The sequence below is a fragment of the Dromaius novaehollandiae genome, chromosome 6 (assembly GCF_036370855.1).
Source record: "Dromaius novaehollandiae isolate bDroNov1 chromosome 6, bDroNov1.hap1, whole genome shotgun sequence".
NCBI lineage: Eukaryota > Metazoa > Chordata > Aves > Casuariiformes > Dromaiidae > Dromaius > Dromaius novaehollandiae.
The window spans coordinates 16,395,458-16,415,475 of record NC_088103.1 but is presented as its reverse complement, the minus strand read 5'-3'; the positions used below and the strand labels follow the sequence as shown (position 1 = coordinate 16,415,475).

The 20,018-nt window shown below is 40.1% G+C and overlaps 2 protein-coding genes and 1 long non-coding RNA gene across 14 annotated transcripts in view; 2 read left to right on the top strand and 1 right to left on the bottom strand.

Annotated features, from left to right (window-relative positions):
• Nucleotides 1-3,275, bottom strand: part of SHLD2 (shieldin complex subunit 2) — a 47,992-nt gene extending 44,717 nt beyond the window's left edge. For 6 of the 12 annotated variants that reach the window (XM_064513750.1, XM_026116703.2, XM_064513751.1 and 3 more), the window contains exons 1-2: nucleotides 3,054-3,264; nucleotides 516-585 (exon numbers count right to left, since the gene is read on the bottom strand). The gene's annotated coding sequence lies outside the window, so the exon portion shown is untranslated. The other 6 variants (XM_026116701.2, XM_026116704.2, XM_026116705.2 and 3 more) reach the window with 4 other exon arrangements.
• A 105-nt stretch (nucleotides 3,276-3,380) lies between these two features.
• The window catches only part of GLUD1 (glutamate dehydrogenase 1), a 31,178-nt gene continuing 14,540 nt past the window's right edge, over nucleotides 3,381-20,018 (top strand). The window contains exons 1-5 of the mRNA XM_026116718.2: nucleotides 3,381-3,910; nucleotides 15,709-15,789; nucleotides 16,638-16,693; nucleotides 17,594-17,657; nucleotides 19,327-19,421. Of these exons, the coding sequence (XP_025972503.1) occupies nucleotides 3,484-3,910; nucleotides 15,709-15,789; nucleotides 16,638-16,693; nucleotides 17,594-17,657; nucleotides 19,327-19,421 (723 nt within the window). The 5' untranslated portion in view covers nucleotides 3,381-3,483. The remainder of the gene's footprint in view (nucleotides 3,911-15,708; nucleotides 15,790-16,637; nucleotides 16,694-17,593; nucleotides 17,658-19,326; nucleotides 19,422-20,018) is intronic.
• Nucleotides 3,919-13,799, top strand: LOC135328694 (uncharacterized). The gene is made up of 2 exons (XR_010389669.1): nucleotides 3,919-4,403; nucleotides 7,215-13,799. It is a non-coding gene; the product is annotated as an uncharacterized LOC135328694 (long non-coding RNA).

Sequence of the window (20,018 nt, the reverse complement as noted above, 5' to 3'; positions counted from 1 at the left end):
TGTTCTGTGATTCTGTCTTAGATTGGATTTTTTTTTCCAATAAAATTTGAGATAAAATTTGACATATACTAAACTCAACTGCACTTCTTATGAAATTGACAATATACATCTTAAAACTACAGATTTCTTCAGGTAGGCCCAATACACAACAGTATACATAACTGTTTCTATATCTAATAAAAAATAATCAGCAAAAGTTTACATATAATGTTTTAAGGGAAGCTTGAAGAGGAAATTAAATCAGCTTGCTAATTCCCCTCCACATAGTTCATAGATTTTCTTAATAAACACCTATACCATTCTGTCACATACACAGAGTTAAGTATGACCTTGTCACAAAATCCATGCATCATACAGATAGTTCCTACCACACATGTACTAATCTACTCTATACACCTAAGTACTATCTGTCTTCATCAGATGGATGAAGAGATGATGGTTTAAAAGATCAACTTTTAACATGAAACTAAGTGAAAGTTAGGGAAACTTGATTGTGAAGACAAAATAAAAGTTACCTTTGAAACCATCCAAGAGAATTTTCACTGATGCTACTTGAAGGTGAATCATCTGATGGCACCCCACGTACTATACAAGAACAAAGAAAACACAGTTACTCTTTCATTATTGCAATTACTGCTTTCATATCTGCTAGAATTCATTCTGAAACATGCACATTTTTTAAATTCCTCAGTCTAAGAAATAGATTTTGCTTTCACTACTCATCACTTACCACATGAAAAGATTGGAGCAGGGTATATAAGAAAAGGTGGTATTAAGATTTCTGAAAGTTAACTGACTCTTGTTCTTATTCTTTTTGAATACCTGCAGGCAACTTGGTTACTCTTGCCTCCACAAGAGATCTGAATCAAACAAAAATGTGGTAGGGAGCTGAAGTCAGCAAAGTGCCTGTAAACTGTACACATTATTCTATTCATGAAAATACGTAAATACAGAAAAAAAATCCTAGATATCTATCATTTGCAATATTTAAAGAGTAAGAAATTTAACATGCTTATTTAGTTGTTCTTATTGTCCAGCATACAGCTTGCTGAGTATTTTGCTGGAATCTGGTCTTATTTAGAAAACAGGACTCCAGTGATGTCATTACTCCAAAAAAAATGGTATGACTGAAGCTGTGGACAGTTCCACATTTGTTCTCACACTGTAGTCTCCCATTCTGAGGCTCAAATACACTCACAGGTATGTATTGTAAGTGTAACCTGATCACTGCAAGCAGCTGATAACTAAGTAAAGTTCACATAAATTAGAGATGCCACAGCTGAATACAGGATAGGAGCTGAGGATGTTAGCCTTCTCACTTTGATCTAAGCCTATATGCACTTGAGCAAACAGCCTGTATGCACTTGAGCAGACTGGTTAACTGTCATTTTTTCATCGAACCTTTGCATCTGTGAAATTGCATTCTAAATAACCTAGAGCAGCAGGTGAAAATACTAATTGGAAAGGACTAATTACATTATCTTTTACCACCTCCTTTCCTGTGCTTTTACAGAAGTTAAGAACTTTCAAAGAAGTTGTGCTTTAGCTCCTGAGAACATACAGGAGACAGAAAAACCATAGCTCACAAAACTGACCCAACCACTGAGAACACCTCAACTCCATAAACGGAAAATTAATACTTTAGTAGAAGTTATCTTAGAGCAATAGCAGAAATGCAAGACAGTAAGTTGATTTGTCTGTCAAGCCATCTTGGGAATGTCCAAATAACAACCTGGCCTAAGAATAAGCTCCTCTCTTGCTTTTTTTTCTTTCCCCCTGCCATCTCTTACTATCAAGCACCTTTGCTCTCCAGACCACAGTTATAATCCACCCTCATTAAGGTAAGAATCAACCTCCTCATTAGTGGTCATTAAGACAGATTATTAGGGATCTTAAGGATACAGAAAAATCAGAAAACCACAATAAAATTTACAAGTCAGCTACCTAAAAAAATTTTATATTAAAAGAGCCTACATTTAAGCTTTCTGTTGACAAACATGTGCAAAAGGTATACTTCTTTCCTATAAACCCTGCAGCACAGCCCTTGGATGTCCATAGTGGTTAGAAAAATTCCCCACAGAGATAAAGCAAGTTCCTGGCAAGTTCCCTAACACAAGGGCTCTGGTTTCTCATATGACTAATCAGAAAAAAAAATACATGCATTTCTCAGGGAGCAGCCCATCCCTAAGGGAAATGAACTTGGTGAAAAAAATACCATAATATACTATATTTTTTATAGCCTGAAAGTGGACCTTCCTCCTCAAAGCTTGCATAGTTTACAAAAATCTTGTTCTATTAATAGATAACATTAATAACAATATTAAGAGTTAATACTGCTCAAGAACCTGAGCTGCATTTAAATCGACCCCTCATAATGGGCCAACGCTGAGTAAAAGGTGATACACTAGGAAACTAACACCTGAGTCAGCAAAAAAGCAGCTGCATCAGCAGGTGACAAAGGTGCTAACTTGAAGCCTCGGGCCCCTTGCCAGCTTATCACACTTGGATAAGCTGGGTTTTCCTAACAGACTCCCTTCAAAAGGAGATTTTCAAACCAACTATCCTTTTTATTTTCTTGGAAAATTTAACACACTCTTCTACATGGAAGTAGCATTAGTTGCACCCACACTCACATTATAAGAGGCTAAGCTTTTACGTAGCAAAGGGGTAGCATGCTACAGCCAAGCCGGGCTTCACAGCCGGCTGCGAGCACACCTGCTCGGGGCAGAGGACAGGAGACAGTACTTGAGGCAGGCTGGAAGCTCTCACCTGTACTCTAAGGGAGGCTACTTCCCCCTAGCACCAGCAAAGGCGCTTTTCTGGCGCAGGAGCGCAGAGCGGAGGCACAAGCCGAAAGGACCCCGCCAGAGCCCGGAGAAGTCCAGGGCCGCAGGCCCGCGCCGCGCGGCACCAACCGTTAACGGCCGCTAACGGCCGAGCGCGCGGGCGCAGAGCCAGCCCCGCGGCTAGCGGAAGTGGAAGCGAGGGCGGGGAGCGGCGCCGCGCGGGGAGCGGCAGCGAGGCGGGGCCCCCTCCCGCCGCCACCGACCTACCGAGGGCTGCGGGAAGCGGCCGTTAGCGCCCGCGACCTCCTCGCGCAAAGCCACAACCGCCCGCGCGCGCGCACACACCGCAGCCGCGGCAGGGAGGGGCGGGAGCGCGTTTGTAGAGGAGCGGGGGGGGGGGCCGCCCTCAGCGCGCATGCTCGGCACACCCCCCTCTGCCCCCTCCGCCCAGCCGCAGCGAGGCCTCCCCGCGCCGCGCCCCCTTCCCCTCCGCGAATCCGGCCGGGGGCGGGGCGGCGGCGCGGTGGCGCAGGCGCAGTGCGGAGGCGCGGCGTGCCGCGGGAGGGGGCCCCGCCCCCGCCGCGCCCCTCCCCCACCCCGGGGCCGTTTAAAGGCGGCGGCGGCGGCGGCCCGCGCCCATTGTGCCCGCAGCGTCGCCTCGCGCCCCGCCCGCGCTGGGGTAGCGGCGGCCGCCGCCATGTACCGCTACCTGGGGGAGCTGCTGGTGTCCCGCCTCGGCGCCGGCTCCGTGCTGGCCGCCGCCGAGCCGGGCGGGCCGGCGGCCGCCGGGGGGGCGGCGGCGGCAGCGTGGGGCGGGGGCCGGTGCCCGCGGCGGCACTACTGCGAGGCGGAGAAGAAGGAGGACGACCCCAACTTCTTCAAGATGGTGGAGGGCTTCTTCGACCGCGGCGCCAGCATCGTGGAGGACAAGCTAGTGGAGGGGCTGCGCACCCGCGAGAGCTTGGAGGACCGGCGCCACCGCGTCCGCGGCATCCTGCGCATCATCAAGCCCTGCAACCATGTGCTCAGCGTCTCCTTCCCCATCAAGCGCGACAACGGCGAGTGGGAGGTCATCGAGGGCTACCGGGCGCAGCACAGCCAGCACCGCACCCCCTGCAAGGGAGGTGAGAGCCGCCCCGACCCCCGCGGGCCTGGCGCGGGCAGCTCCGCGGCGGCCGGGCGGGGAAGCCCGTCTTGCTTCGCCCCCGCAAGGCCGGGGGGAGCAGCCCCCCCTCCCCGGGCGGGGTGGGCGCGGGAAAGGGGCGCTCGCGCGCGGCCGTTGGTGCGCGGCCCCGCGCGGCAGGCGCGCTCCCGGCGGAGGCGAGGCGAGGCCGGGCGGTGCGAGGGGAGCCCAGATGTGACTCAAACCTCAGTAATGTCTGCTGGAAAACAAACTTCAGGAAACTTCGCGCTTGAAGTCTCCGCTGCTGAACCTTACGCGTGAAGTCAGAGCGTTCGCCGAGAAAACGCCTCGTAACCGGCAGAGAAAACTGACAAGTCTTCCCAGCAACCAGCTTGATACGTAGGAAAAAAAAAACTTGTTTTTTTTTCCCCCGAGAAAAAGCTGACTGGGAATACCTATAGCCAGGTGCATACCTAGTCAAAGCAAGTGAGGAGGTGGGTCTCGCTTGGTAACTCAGCAGAGCTAGTCGTGTAGGAAAACAGGATATAGTCTTGAGGAAATCAAACTCCCACTCCTGTTATTTAGTCCAGCATAGATGGTATTTCCTTGAAAAACAAATAAAGATAGTCTTTAGGATACTTTATTCAGTAGGGCTGAGCTTTGTGGGCAGTTAAGTGTTGGAGACCATTTCAGGAGCATACAACATCTCAACCTAGAGCTCTTAAAGTAATATATATAAATCAAGGAGTTTTTCTTCAGCATAGACCAACTCTGTGGTAAACAAGAATGGTGCTTGCAGAAAACAGTTTTCCCTGTTATTTGTTTTGAATTGAGACCCCTGACTTCTAGAACAGAGTGGGAAAGGTGTTCTTGGATAAATATGTTTTTGATAGTGAGCTTAGCTGTTGAATATATGACGTGGGTTATATTACATGGGAATTTTCTCTTTCCAGCACAAATAGTTGGTCCTGCTGATGTGGTTTCTAACTTTACAAAATTGAATGCGCAGGGAGTGTTGTGTAGCATACTTAATTCTTATCCAGAAGAGAGGATGAAAAACAGTTTGAAATGATGTGGAGGTTAACTCTTAAAATAACTTCTGGTGATAGCTTGGAACAGGAGTTCCTAACTTCAAACTTAGTCATAGCTGAAGCCTGGTTTGGGTGAAGCTTGCTCTGTATGGAGTTCTGCTGCTGCTATAATATCTTTTAAAATACTGATAACTATTACACTGCTTTTTGTGGTTGCTCAGGTCAAGTTGCTTTTTGCTGCTGCTTACAAAGAGTCCTTTTCTGTACTGCCTCTGTTACTGTTCAGAGCCACAGTTGCATATTAAAATACAGTTCAGCAGCAAATGAACTAATAAAATTCTATCAAACATTGAGAAACTGCTAATATTTCATGTTAATATTGTTCAGAAATGGAAGACTTTATGATGAAGAATTACTCTACATGTGAACAACAGCAACAAAAAAAAAAAGATTGGGTGATTGGATGCCTTTTGTTCTGACAGTTGTTTCTAAATCCTCAAGAGAATTTCTTGATTTTAGTAGCAATTCATAGGCCTGTCTGTCTGTGCTAAGACTCAAGAAAACAGTGTAGAATTTCTGGAAAGTTATTACCGGTCCTGGTAGACTCAATAGTCCAAGACTGTTTCCTCAGTCTAATGGGCTCAAGGGTATTTTGCTTGATATGATAGGTATCCACACAACTAGGAGTCTAAAATACGAATTTAAGAAAGTAAAAAGTGAATAATGTGACTCTTGAGATGTAATCTGCTCTGCATAGCCTGAGTGAGGATAGACTGGTCATGTTTGTGCTGAAAGTTTCCAGGTAGTTGGACATGGCAGCTGAAGAAAATAAACTTTGTCCTTTTTTTCCCATGCTGTTTCCCTCCTGCCATGGAGTTGGGGAAGGAACTGCAAATGTTGTTTCCTTTCCACTCTGTTCAGTGTAGTGAACATTAATGGAATTTACCTTCTAACGCTCTCTAGGAATTGGCTCACTATCAGATGACAGATCTGGCTTTGTCATAAATTTAAATAGGACATGTGATATGGTATGTGTTCAGTTAGCAGTTGGAATGCTTGAAACCTGTTATGAAAAAAGGTAGGAAATGGCAGTAGAAAGTTGCTACTTAAACTGCAAAGAAAAAGGATGGTAAAGGTATTTCTGCATTTGTGGTACATTTGATTCTTCCCGAGTGAACCAACTACATGAGCTTTTGTCTAAAACTGATTTTTAAACTAGACTCTGATTAGATTCTGCAGGAAGAAATGCAAAGCATAGTAAAATATAGTTCAAAACTCTGTAATATTGTGAAATGAGAAAACTTGCTGAAATGACTGTCACAAATATTGTGTAGTCCAGAATCTGATGTAAGGAATTTGTAGCAGCAAGAAACAGCAAGGAGCAAATGCCTACCTGTTAAAAGAAGGCGGTAAGTTGGCATTATGAGGAAGATTTTCAGAGCAATAGGAGGAACATGGGTCCTAGAGCTTTTCAGTTGCAGGAATATGAACTTTAACTTTGCACTTACTGAAAAGTAAAATGTTTGATTAAAATAAGGTTCTTAGGATCCCGCTTATGATGAGGAATCATAAGGTTCTTATGATTTGCCCATACCAATCTTTTTAAAGATATGTATTATGTACTAAGAAAGAGATGGCCTTTAGCTACTGCTAGGCAATAATGTACAATAATGTATGCTTGGTACAAGGTATGCTTGGTCATCTCTGTCGCTGTTGTAAGGAACATGGTACTTCAAACTCTTATCTCATGGGTATTTCACGAGTTTTAATCAAATTTGGTTTTACATCTTTAAGTGCAATTAAAGAAAAAGTGCTTGGTATGTCAAAGTATTATTAAGCTGAATGATGAGAGATGACGTTTAAAGAGTATTAAGTACTGTCCTGTGTATAGATTAAACAAAAGGCTGAAGTAGGCTTTAAGTATATGATTCAGGAAAACATATGTTCTTCAGGCTTCTCAAGGTTTCCCTTTATTTTTTTTTTCCTAGTTTATTGATATACATCTATACTGAAATACTTCATTAGTAGTTCTGTGTATGTTTTGGTTTGTAAGGTCATTTATAGATTTAGCCATTAACTAATCAAGAATTTATACTGTAAATCAAATTAATTCTTGATTTAAATGCTGTGAACCTAGACAGCTCAATTACTCTAGGAAACAGACCAAATATTTTAATATTTCTGAATACTAAGCAGTACCTCACTGTTTCTACTAGATGTCTGTGCTTGTAGCTTAACATCATAACAGTAAGAATATGTTTCCTTTTGTTACAGGTGACTGTTAACATCATCTTCACTTTTCTTAGCCTGCTGATTCTCCCCTACGGTAAAACCTTGACTCCTGCGTAGTAGTCCAGCGCAAATCTGGAAAGTGCCAAACTGAGTGTGAGGTTGATCTTTATGCAGCAACTTTAACACTCGGTTGGGCATGTGAATGATACCTGCCAGTGGGAATTCAACAGTTTGTTGACTTAAGTCTTTCTGTACCAAATCTTCTGTTGCCTGCAAGTAGACAGAACTCAGCAGAGTGAATGCCAGAGGAGGTCTGGCCTGATACAGAAGTGGAAGGGCAGACCACGTAGGTTGATCTGACTGAGAACAAATTCAAGATTAGTCTTAAATTTTTGCATAGGCCAACTTCTATACCTTGATGGGAAACTTGACTGTCATATTTTACAAGTACCCAAGTTTAAAAAGTAAATGCTCTTTAATACCCTATTTTTAATACTCTATAGTTAATATAAATAGGAAATTCTATAGTGACTTCTCCCACCTTCCCCTCTGCCTCCAAAATGGATTTAGAAACATAGGTTGACTTGATTGTGTTGGACACAGTTGTCGCTACACAATAGTGCATGTGATTCACTTCATTGGATAAAGAGAAGTGCTTTTCAGGAAAACTGGCACTAAGTACTTGAAACATGCTTTGTTTTCAGCTTATAACTTCAGTTTTTTTCATGTCATTGGAAGAATCCAGAAATAACAGTTCTGTCTGCATCTTGAATCACTTCACTATTTCATTGTTCTAGAAAAGAATCTTCAACTATTTTAAGGGTTGCAAACCAATGCAACTCAAGGAGGTGGTGATTCTTTTTTCTTCTGTGCTTTAGGAATCTTTACAAAATGGTTGTGAATACATCCATTTAAGTGGTAAGTCTTGCTCTGTACTGGCTCCAGCATACAAGTCCAGGTTTTAAAGATTCCATTTTCTGCAATTTAACTCTTTGGAAAGGAAAATTTAATTAGAAGAGAGAGGGGGAAAAAAGAATCTTATCCCACTCAGAGCATGGAGATAAGCAGTTTTCTTGTGTTTTGGAACTCCTGAAGCAAGTTGGTTATGAGCCAACCTGAGTATTTATAATATTGGACTGATGCTCAGGGGTAGCTGAAGTAGTGTTGTTGGTCAGATCAGTCTTTCCCTTGCTTATGTGGTGACTTGCATGCTAGTGGCCAGAACTAACAGGAAACCACAGCTGCTCTTGTTCATGGCAGTGACAGCTGCCTAAAGAAGTAAAACCAAATACAGTACAGGAAATGAGATGGCTGAATACAGATGACTTGCTGAAAAGTACCCTGGAAGTCTCTATGTAAAACAATCTTTGAATAATTTTATCAAGTTTTATGGAACATGTAAAACTGGTTAAGCTGCTTTTCTCATAAGGTCATTGCTGACAACTGTTTTAATTAATAGGTCAGTTTCAGAGAATAGATTAGTGAAAATAACCAGTGTGCAAATACAAATAAGTTTTTTGAGTTCATAGCTGCTTGGTAGTATGGAAATGATTCCATGTTTGTTTTGGCAGCATTTACTGCAGGGATAAAACTTTTAGAGTCTGTTCATGTTAACTGACTGCCCAACAGGTCTGGTATCAATGAAACCAAGTTAATCAGAGTTGTGAAACAGCATAACCTTTTGTTTATGCTCACTCAAATTGCCTTAACATCTCAACTACTTCCTCAGTTCAGAAACACTTTAAAACTATCTTTAGTTCCACAGTAGATTCAGTCTGACTTTCATGTATATAGAAGTTTGGGGATTTTGAAAAACTTTGTCCTATGTTACTTGGAAAGTCATGTTCAGTATCTGTATTTGAAGACAGATGACTCTTACTTTATTTGCTTATTTGACTTGGAGGTGAATGAATCTGATTTCCTGTGTGGTGCTGCTTTGGCTTGCTACCAGAAGGAGCTATTCAGCATGAGGAGACTTTCCCATCTTCTGTTTTTGGCTGCTTCTCTTCTGCCTACCAGGATTTCTTCTTCTCTTCTGACTTAACTACGTGTTAATGAGCTTCTTACTAAACAAGGTGATATTCATTCTACCCTTGCTGCACTTCTCCTGTTGCAGAGGTCTAAGGCTCATACCAGTATCAGTGCCCAGTCACCAGTAGCCTCTGTCATGCATATTACCTTGTCTAAAACTGTGTACATACATCATGATGGTAACTTGTTTGCAAAAGAAAAGACTTTACTGGCGAAAGTTGGAGCAGTACAACCCCATGGGTTGTCTTTACCTTAGTGGCATAGGTTATTCCCCCTTGAAAATGGAGAAGTAAGTAATAGTGCTATAAGGTACTGTCAGTTCAATAGAGCTGCATTTATCCTGGGGTTGTGTTGGTGTATTTGCTTTCTAAGTGAGGTGTGTATGAAAGTCTGTAGCCCAGGGGCCTTAGGGAATAAGATAAGGAAGTGTATCTTAGGAGCCATACAACATATGGGACTATAACATAGACCATCTGTAACCTGAAATAAACCATGGAAACTGGTCTAACTTCAAAGGAATCAGAGTTTTACAGATAAAGACTGGTAATTAGCCTGTGATAACACTTGTAGTATTATAGCTAAAGCTTGTATGAGTGCCTGATTTTCACAGGTTTATATTTTCCTATTGTAGCATGCCTAACTCTGCAACAAGTGCAGTGGTGGATATATGTTTAAACTGCAAATTGGGGAAGAAAAAAAAGGACAAGGAGTGGCATCCTACACTTGTGTATGCTTCTCCGGCTATGAATCTTTTCAGTCTCAGCTTTTTCATAATCAGCTCATGCCGTTTGTTCAGTAGCCAGCTTTGTCCTTGAGCTTAAATAGTTGTTTTCCCTTGCTACTGTTGGCTCCTTGTCTATTTATAGAGAGATCATAACTCTCTCAGCGTTGGGCTTTCTGGATAAACACGTTTAGGGGGCTGAAGAGGGAAACCTCTTGCATATTAGACCCCTCATTCTCTGGTCATCCTAGCAGGTATTCTTTGCACCTGATCCACATGAATTACAAAAGCTCCATCTTGCTAGGAAATAAGCTATTAGGCACAGCTTGAAATTTGCCTGCTTCATGTCAGCACTATGGTGGCTCGTTTTTGTCTCCTATGGCATTTAGACCACAGAATTAGAGGCCAACTTACGTGTTACTCCCTCCTCTACACACCCACACATGGCATTAATATCTTTATCTCACTGTATCAGTCCTTATTACTACAGTGTTCTGAGTGCCTCTTAATGAACAACCTAATCTTTTATGCAGGATTGAGGCAGTTTTAGAGATGAGACATGCACTCTATCTTTACTTCCTAGTGATATTCACTAAGTGCATAAATTGCAGGTAGTAAGTGCTGGGCTGGTGTTATACAAAATCTGTCATACTAGCATTTAAAACACAAGACCTTACTAATGCACCAGATACTTTAATAGAGAATATTCTTGGCCTTCCTCTGCATGGAATGAAATAAGCTTATATGTATGTATATTTGAAATAATAAAATAGCTTATGGAAAGTATAAAAGAAGTGATATTCTGAAGTATTCTGTCTAGTTCAGTACCTAAATGGTCACTGTACAGATACTAAGGCTACATGGGAGTTGTTTTTTAATTAGAATGGTGGGATATGTCCATAGGGGAGGCTGTTCCCTGTTCCAGGTTATATCTAACTAATGCTGTATGTAAAGAAAGGCGTATTTTTTTATCCCCTCCCCCCCACTAGTTAGTGAATTGAATTTAGGAATGAGTAATTGTTATTGCTGATTAGTGTACAGTGTTCTTGTTTTCCAGTGCTGAATTACTCACTCATCCTGCTTTATTAGCTTTCTCTGGAATTTCTTAGTCTTCAGAAATTACAAATTTGTCATCATGCTGTTTACTGCACTCTTCAAATAATTAGCTAAGGTTAAGCAGTTTCCTTGCAGGGAAGCTTGGAAGGACTTTTAGGCTTTTAGGGATTTAAAAAATATAGTTGTTGTGAGAGAGCCTAAGGATTGCTTTGAAGTTCTGTTCCTACTGAAATTCATCTAGGTGAAAATGTTATACATGGATACAAAGCTGACATTAAGGAACTAAGGTATTGCAATAAATGCTGGAGCTGATTTATGGATTTTGTTTTGGGGATTTTGCAGATAGAGGTGAGGAGAACAAATGTACTATGTTAGCAAGAATCTTGACCTGTAAAATGCCCAAATTAGTCTCAAAGCTCAAAAGATAATCATGACTAGAAGAAAATACTGAAGTCAAAGCAGGACAAAAGCCTTGGTTAGATATGAATAATCCAGACTGAGATGCAAAGCTGTTCTGGGTTGTGGTGCACTTGAAAGACTTGCTAAGATTCACAAGATACTCAGGAGGAGTAGCTTGCCAAGTGTGTTGCTCTGAGCCATTACCTTGGTAACAACTTAGTTTTGAGACTTGTCTTTGAATACTTCACCCTCACTAGTGATGAGGGCTTGTGTACTTAACTAGTCTTTATGATAACTGAACTAGAAGGTCAGGAAGTAATTATACTAACTTTCCTAAGTGCGTTTCTGCAGATTTTTAGGCAACTAGAAAGACAGCAATCATGTTCTCTAAAAACTAGTGGTTCTGTATATCTTTTTTTAAAGTAAGCATACTGAAAACACAATGTAATGGAACACAACAAAATTTGTACAAAGTAAAGTCTAGGATGTACAGCTGGTTACTCTTTCTTTGAAATGAAGATCTTCATTACCTACCTGTTAGTACAAATCTCAGTTTACATCTCTACAAATTCTGTTTAAAATGGTAACTGACAGTTACTGTAAAACTCATGTGCGGGATCCCTACAGACACCAGTTATATCACAGAATCCAAAATACAGTCTTATTGATAAGCACTATTTTGACATTTATTTCAAAAATGCTGTTTCAAGTGCTTTGCTACCTCTACTTGGAAAAGTTAAAATTAATCCATAGCATCTCTCTAAGAGGCTAAGGTTAAATCATGAGCAAATTTTACCATGGCCAAGACAACTACTGGGCTCAGCACAGAGATAACTGGGTAAGGTATAGCATCTCCAAAATACGGAAGATCATAAAACAGAAGTTTCAAAAGCTAAGACACTAATGTGGTGATAAAGCCTTCTCTCTATACTACCCAGTAGTGAAACAATTAAAATAAAAACTTTTCCTCATGTAGAATATCTTGTGCATAGCAAAAACAAGCTATCACTCAGGATACTGTTTAGCTTCTTGGGGTGTGGCAAGGAAAGAGAATACTCAACTAGAAAAAGAATTTGTATGTTTTCCAGTGAAAAGTATTTTCCATGGCAGTGAGTCACAGTAACTTGAGGCTTTCTTCAAACTATTTGTCTAACCAGTTTGCTATAACAGTCGCAAGTTTCCAGAGACCTACTATGTGGGACTTGCCAGGGTTATAAAATGCTAGTCTTGCTGTGTAGCAGTGACTTTCATTGCTTATGTATTAAAAATCTTTTTGGGGAAAAAAAAAAGAAAAAAACCAAGAAAAACAGTATCGCATCTGTTTATGTGGTCCATTTTAGAATTGGGCTATTGAATGCGTCTCCAAAAGAGCTGTACAAATGCATGGCAATACTCTCTCCCTGCCAAAGTAGGAAGCTGTCAAACTAAATTCCACTGATGTCCAAATACAATAGAAATTAAGTCTTTTATCTTTGTGCATGCTCTTGCAGATGGGATGTACAGCATTCTCAAATGCCTGGCTCTCATCAGCCCTCACAGCACAAATAACTCCCCGGTTGAGAGGTGGGCCTCCTATAGATTAATCACAGTTCCTGGAAAATGATAATTGGCCTAATTGTGAAAAGGAATAAAATGTTAGCATATTTTCAATGTTGTCCCCCTTTTGCTACAGGAGAGAAAAAAATCATACCTGTCACTAAACAGGGAAGCTATACCCTGAACTATGCCTGACCTGGTAATAGAAATGTTTAGCATAGAAACAGTAATTAAGTAGCTAGTGAAGTCAGCACAACTCTCAGAATTGACTAGTCTCCCACTTATGAAGATAAGCCATTAGACAAGTTGATTTAATTAAAACTGTTTAGTGAACTACACAGGAAGCTAAATCCTGCTCAAAAATATAAAAGAAAAGGACAATTTCAGCCTCAAGTCTAAAAGTTGTCCCTATTCTGGTATATGTACATGGTGACTAATAGGTGTCTCAGCTGAAAGCCTTTCAATGCTTTGTTAATCTTGGAGCATTTTCCTTAGTTCACCTAGTATAAAAGTGTAATATTTATTGCAATAAAATATATAGCAGCCCTTAATAAAAGTGGAAATGTAACTGAATTGCATGTGTGTGAAGCCTCTAGCTACACTGCTGCTTGTTCAGTTTTTCAGATTGCATCTGCCATATGATAAACATGCAGAAGAGGCCACACTCTCCTTTTTTGTGTTCTGTTTCCCTGTTAAAACTGTAAAAAATAAATAACCCTAACTCTTAATCTACCTGCTGCTTTCTGTATACCAATAAACAGCATTTTGCGTGCCTGCAAAGGTATGACTGACATAGTTCTAGCAAAACTGTTTTGCGTACGTGGCTTGGTGAAGTTAGAACAAATATGTGGGTTGAATAAATACACAGTGATGTAGTTCAGATGGGGATGGGGGCAGAGTTCACTCCTGCCAAGCATAGATTGGGGCTTCGGGCCTGACCGGCTTGAGCAACGCCCTCGGACAAGGTCCTGAGTGTACCTGTGCAGCCAAGAGGGAACACCGTCCCCAGGCAGGCCTGGCCGGACTGTAGGTGGTGGCTTTTGCTCAAGGACTGCAACTCAGAGCGTAGTCAGCAGGTTACCTACCTGAGGAGGGTAACCCTCCTCCGAATTACATGTATGAAACACCATGTACACTGTGTCTCAGACTGTTCGGCTGGGCCTTAATAGATTCCACTTAAATTTCAAATGTTTTTTCCTATGAGAAGGTTCTTGGAAGCCCAGGCAGGCTTCCTCTATACCTTTTCGCTGCCTAAGTCAGAAACTAGTTAATTTGCTTTTGGAGCCCACCCTCCTTCCCATGTACACTCTAAATTTAAATTCTGTTCTGTGGAGTCCTGGTGCTTTCTTTTGCTATTTGAACTTGCATAAGAAAGCAGAACTTGGCCGTCAGCTTTATTTGAGCAGCATTCAGTTCCTTTGAAACTAGGACTGTTTCCAGAGCATTCAGGAATGGCTTTCACAGGGGCAAAGTGCTTTAGTTTGGGTAATGTATGCTAGCCTTTTTTTTCCACTTCTGAGGACCTGAATATGTGCTTCTCTAGATAATAGGAAATTTGTGGCACCTTGTCCTAGCATCTAAAGGACACTCTGTGCCTGCTACAAACCACCATGCAACTTGGCACAACCTACAGCCTGTCTTTGGAGGATTTAGGGAATAGAGGAGAGCATAAATTCTGCATGGCTTTGTTATGGTTAATGATACAGACTAAGCTTGGATAGACGCTAATGCATAGCTGTAGGGCTTTTCGCTGTTGCCCCATGCGTTTGTGGGAACTGTATGGATCCTAAACTTCGTGTTCAGGCCTCTGCAGGCCTGTATATGCGCCCTCTCAGTTTGTCTAAAGTTTTCTACTTTGCAACTACCTCTAGAATATGAGAATTTTAAGCTTTATTCGGTGAATTTATTGGATAGTTATAACCCATTTCTTAAAAGACTTTTGGGAGTCAGACATGTGAACAGATTTCCCTACCTTTGCATAATCATTTTCCAGTTGGTTTTGAACTGCCTTGAAGGCCACAGTCACCAATTTTGAATCTGAGCCTCTATCAAACCACAACAATACAAATTTTAATCTGGATCATTTGTCAACACATGCTTGCAATTCTTCTGAATAAATCGGAGCAGATAATGCGGATTGTGCTGGGTTTTATGCAGGGTGTAGGATGGGTAGCTTGATCACATACAGCCTTGCTGGTAGAGTTAGTCTATCAAAATGGTTTGAACAAATTTGAATTAGTAGAGTAGCTTGCTGCTTTTTGTCATGCGTCTACCTAGCAGTCAGAGCCATGAAGCTGCACGTGGTTTCATTGGACCACAGCCAAACGTATTACAAAGCTGGTAGCTTAACAGAAGCTTGCACTACTCTAACAAAGGGATGTTGATTATGACTTGTACTGATAAGTCACATTCAGGAACACAGTTCATCTTGTATAAACAATGAATGAAGTTCAAAGTTAAAGATCTTACAGTATGCTGATGAGCTTTATCAGTCTTCTAAAAAACAGGGACCTATCAGCTTGACTCTCAGGGAACATTCACTTTTGTTCCAAGGTTGAGTGCTGCTATTAAACGACTTAGTAGAGAACTGTTGAAGTTTTTAGTTCCTGCTAAAGAAAAGATAGATATTTAAGTAGGAGAACGGGGGATCGTTCTTAAAACTCTCACGGGAAATGGGTTGATAAGTTAAATACTTGCATGTTATAGATGGGTGGTCTAGAATTAGCCTTCCCAGTTTATAAATACCTGAGAAGTTATTCAATGAATTCCTTTTTTCTCCTGTGTGTCTTACAGGTATTCGCTATAGTTTGGATGTTAGTGTGGATGAAGTGAAAGCCTTGGCATCTCTAATGACATACAAATGCGCTGTGGTTGGTAAGTGTGATTTGTCAAGCAAGAATGCAATCTTGAATTTCAGTCAGTACTGATGTAATTTACAGAATAGCACCTGAGGGATTAAATTAAATTTTAGACACTAATCTTTGACTACAATTTGCATCAAGTGGGTAAAAAACGTATAGTGACTAATACAATCATATATATTCCCTCTGCTGTTACTATAGCTCCTTGGGCTCAAATAAAGTTACATTTTCATTTGGAGAGTCCAAACTCTGCTAGTTACCCACCTATAAAAGTACTGTTTCTGGAAGACAAATCTGTGTATGGCAGATTTGGATTTGGAGGAGGTAATCTTAAGGGGAGAAGATGGAGACTATGAAGGATTTGGGCAGGGTAGCTGTGGAGGGAGAATACGGATAAATTTCCTCTATGGGTTACAAAGAAGTGTAATTCATACATGACTGCATAATTGCAGTGGAATTTGGAGAGCAACTAAACATTATGTTCATGAAAACAAAATACTTTGTTCTTGTGTATAGAGAAGCTTCACTTAAGACTTGCAAAGTAACATTTTTGAGCTGAAACAGTAAAAAATAAACTGTAAAACTTCTTGTTTTTACAAATGTTAAGTAGAAGAGCTTGAAGGATACAAGATGTAAATCATGAACTTAAAGTGTCAAAGACAATTTTCAAGCTGCCCTTGAAAGATTTCCCCTTTTAAAAGGAGTATCCAGGTCAGATTATAGCTTACATTTGTGAAGCCCTGAGCATGGCAAAACCAAATTCACTGCAAAAATCAAAGATACAATAATTCACACAAATTATTGATGTGTTCTGCCTTTGTTGTTGAAAAAGTAAAATAATTTTCCTTTGCATTCTTGTAGATGTGCCATTTGGTGGGGCAAAGGCTGGTGTCAAGATCAATCCCAAGAACTACACAGTAAGCTTAATCATAGATAAAAATTAACTGCAGTACTGAAGCCAGCCAGTTAAAAAGCTCTTCTAAGGGCATTCTTGATAATTCAAAATTTCCTGCCACTTCTGCCTCTGTAGAGGCTGAATTAAGCTTGTGCGTGCAATAGGTAGGAAAAGAATTTTTAGAAGGTGTATATATTAAGAGGTCAAATACTTCAATCATTTAGTTCATTACTTTTTTATCTCGAGGTCAGAAGATTGCAGACCATTTGAAACCTAAATATTTTTCAAGTTGATATTGTTAATAAGGGCTTAAATTACTCTCACAAAAAAGTTAATGTTTTTGTTTATTATGACAAATAGTTTTATGGTCCACTAAACCTTTATACGCAGTGTTCTAGTGTAAATAATAGCTAACTTGGGTTATAAAAAGTTTACTGCAGGCGTGCCTTCTTGCCCAAATTAAAATAACTTGTATAGAAAGGAATGCTCGAATATGTATCAGATATTCTAAGCTCAAAACTCACGTGAGGATTTGTGTGAAGTACTTCAGGACTGTGTTGACTATGTAAGCTGCAGGCCAGCTATTGCTATTGCTCGGTATAAATCTCTCGCACAGGCTATCGGACTTGTTTTGCTGGAAATCTCTGCTACAAGCACAGGTGGTTCTTTCTGTGCTTGCATTCCTGATTTGTTATAGATCAGGATGTACAGAAAGTAAGTTGAATGTTTCCTTGTGCTGTCTGAATACCAAGGGACTGTTAGGGAGTGTCATATAAACTACATAAATATATGAATCATCCTTTCTTCTAAAAACAAAAAAAAAAAGAAAAGAAAAGGCATCTTTTTACACTTGGTTATTAGTTTTAGCAAATGTTCATGAGCACTAATGATTTTGGTGATATTTATTGCATTTTCTTTATAGGACAATGAATTGGAAAAAATCACAAGAAGATTTACCATGGAGCTAGCAAAAAAGGGTTTCATTGGTACGTTATGTACAATTTTAATAGTAAAATTTAGGAATCTGATTTATTGTACGTTGACAATGTCCGCTAGAAAGTATCCTTAAAATAATTGCATTTTTGAGAACTATAAATAATTTGGATATGAGCCTTTCAGCAAAGAGCCACAAAGAATTCAGTCATTGCAGCTTACTACATATTGAAAGGAACTGTATCTTAAGTTAAAGACTTTTTTCTGAAGGCTGCTGTGCTATCAAAAGCCACAAAAGCTGAGGTGGTAGGGTTTCTTACGGATAGGGTAGAAAATCATGACCAACTTTGTTGCAATTTTAATCTCTAATATAGAGCCATTCACTGTTACTGTTTCCTGTAGTCTCAGTTGAGGTTTTTGGCAGATACCGGAGGAAACAGAGGAAGGAAGTAGAAGATCCACCCCAGAGAAAGTTTTGATGGCTTCACCCATGGCAACTACAGGCTACAGAGGAAGCTAGGCAAGAAGTACTGTATAGGTGTCTGTTGTAACAGAGCCTCAGCCCCAGCTTTTGTACTGGTAATAGGTGTTTCATTCAGACTCTCAAACCAGAGTCGTACTGATAGCTTGCTGCCTGAAGGTCTGGAAGTTTCCTCTCGAGTAAAACTGGACATTATTAGCTCAACTCCTAATTAAATGGAGAATCTTTACCTGTAGAAGGCTCTTACTCAAATGAAGGCATGTGGTAAGGCATATAGCTAGTCAAGTGTCTGCCATGTATTCCTGATGTCTAACTGCCTCTAAGAACATATGTTAATTTATCTGCATTTTCTTGCTCTCTGACCAGAATGTTTCTCATCTAAATTAAGCTGCTTTGAAAAGCACTTTTTGATGTTATATGTGACTAGTGTAATAATATACACTATACTAATGATAACAATTGTTAGTTCAGTGACAGTTAAAATAGTTTGATGAAATTCACCTTCCTGTTTGACTTTATGGTAGGGGCTGTATAGATTTCAAAACCTTTTAAAAGTATTTAGAAGACAATTTTGTAGAGGCAGACTTAGGTTTAAAGTCTTGCTGAGCAGGACCCTTTGACCTTAAATAGGTTGGCTAAATACTTCTTTTAATTATCTAGAAAAAATAGACTAAATTTGTTGTTATTATGACAGATGTGCAAAGGTTCTTTCAAAGATTTAGTTCATCAAGAAAGCTGTAATAAACCTTTCTTGAAATGAGAGGTAAATTCAAATGTGTATGCTGTAGCGCAGTAACTAGAACAGGTTACTTTAAATTTTTAAACAAAAATTTTAAACTCAGCTAGGAAGGAAAAAGAGATTCATAGAAATACGTAAATGTTCTAATACGAAAACAATTAACGGTATGGTAGATAGGAATCATACCTAAGTAGTGTCCTTCCTGTTGTTATAGCAGTGATCATCAAAAAAGTAAAAATATTATTCTGATGCATTATCTTACTCTAACTTTTCATTGACAAACTGACCTTCATTTTACTGAGTGGCTTGTGTATTGTACAAATGCATGATACAAAGTTTAAAACCGAACTGAATCCAAACAGACCCATGACTTGAATAATCAACTGAGGATTAAATAAGAAAACAATTCTTTGCCAAGTCCAGCTCAATTCCCAAGGGAATAGTAATTGAAGATAACTATTCATGTTTGATCCTTAAGAACTGTTTTCACTGTTGCCTACAGGGCCTGGTGTTGATGTGCCTGCTCCTGATATGAGCACAGGGGAGAGGGAGATGTCCTGGATTGCTGACACCTATGCCAATACCATAGGACACTATGTAAGTTTTGGGCAGAGGCTTTGAAGTAGACAGGCTTTTTTGGTCTTTGCAGAAATCCTGTCATCACTGTTCTAGGTATTTATTACCATGCTGCTTCATCATATGATTTTATTTAATTATGTGGATCTAAATATTTTCTTGCAACTATAACAACTTAACTGATACAAGGTTTTTAGGCTGCAGTTAAGAAAAAAATAGTTAAAAAAAATTAAAAAACTACTCTTTGTTAGGCTTAAATTATGTTTGTCGGATACCATACCAATTAGGACTGTTCAGCAAAAAGACAACATACTGTTTATAAAGGTCTTGTAGTCTAAAGACAACCTAAAAATGCTTTTTAATTCTACCATTTCCCTCAGCTTTTTCATTAGTAGTGTAATTACTGTAAAGTTGTTAAGCAAATATGTAGTTCATAATGGTTGGTGTAGTCTTAATGTACTGAAAGTTTTCAGCTTTAGACTACCAAGTTTACAAGTGTAATTAAATAAATGGTTAGTTTTTAAGTCATTCAAGAAACAATGTAAATCAGTTCTCACTATTGGTATAACACCACAACAGTATTAAAAATTTCTCTATGTGGTCTCTTGAAAATAACAA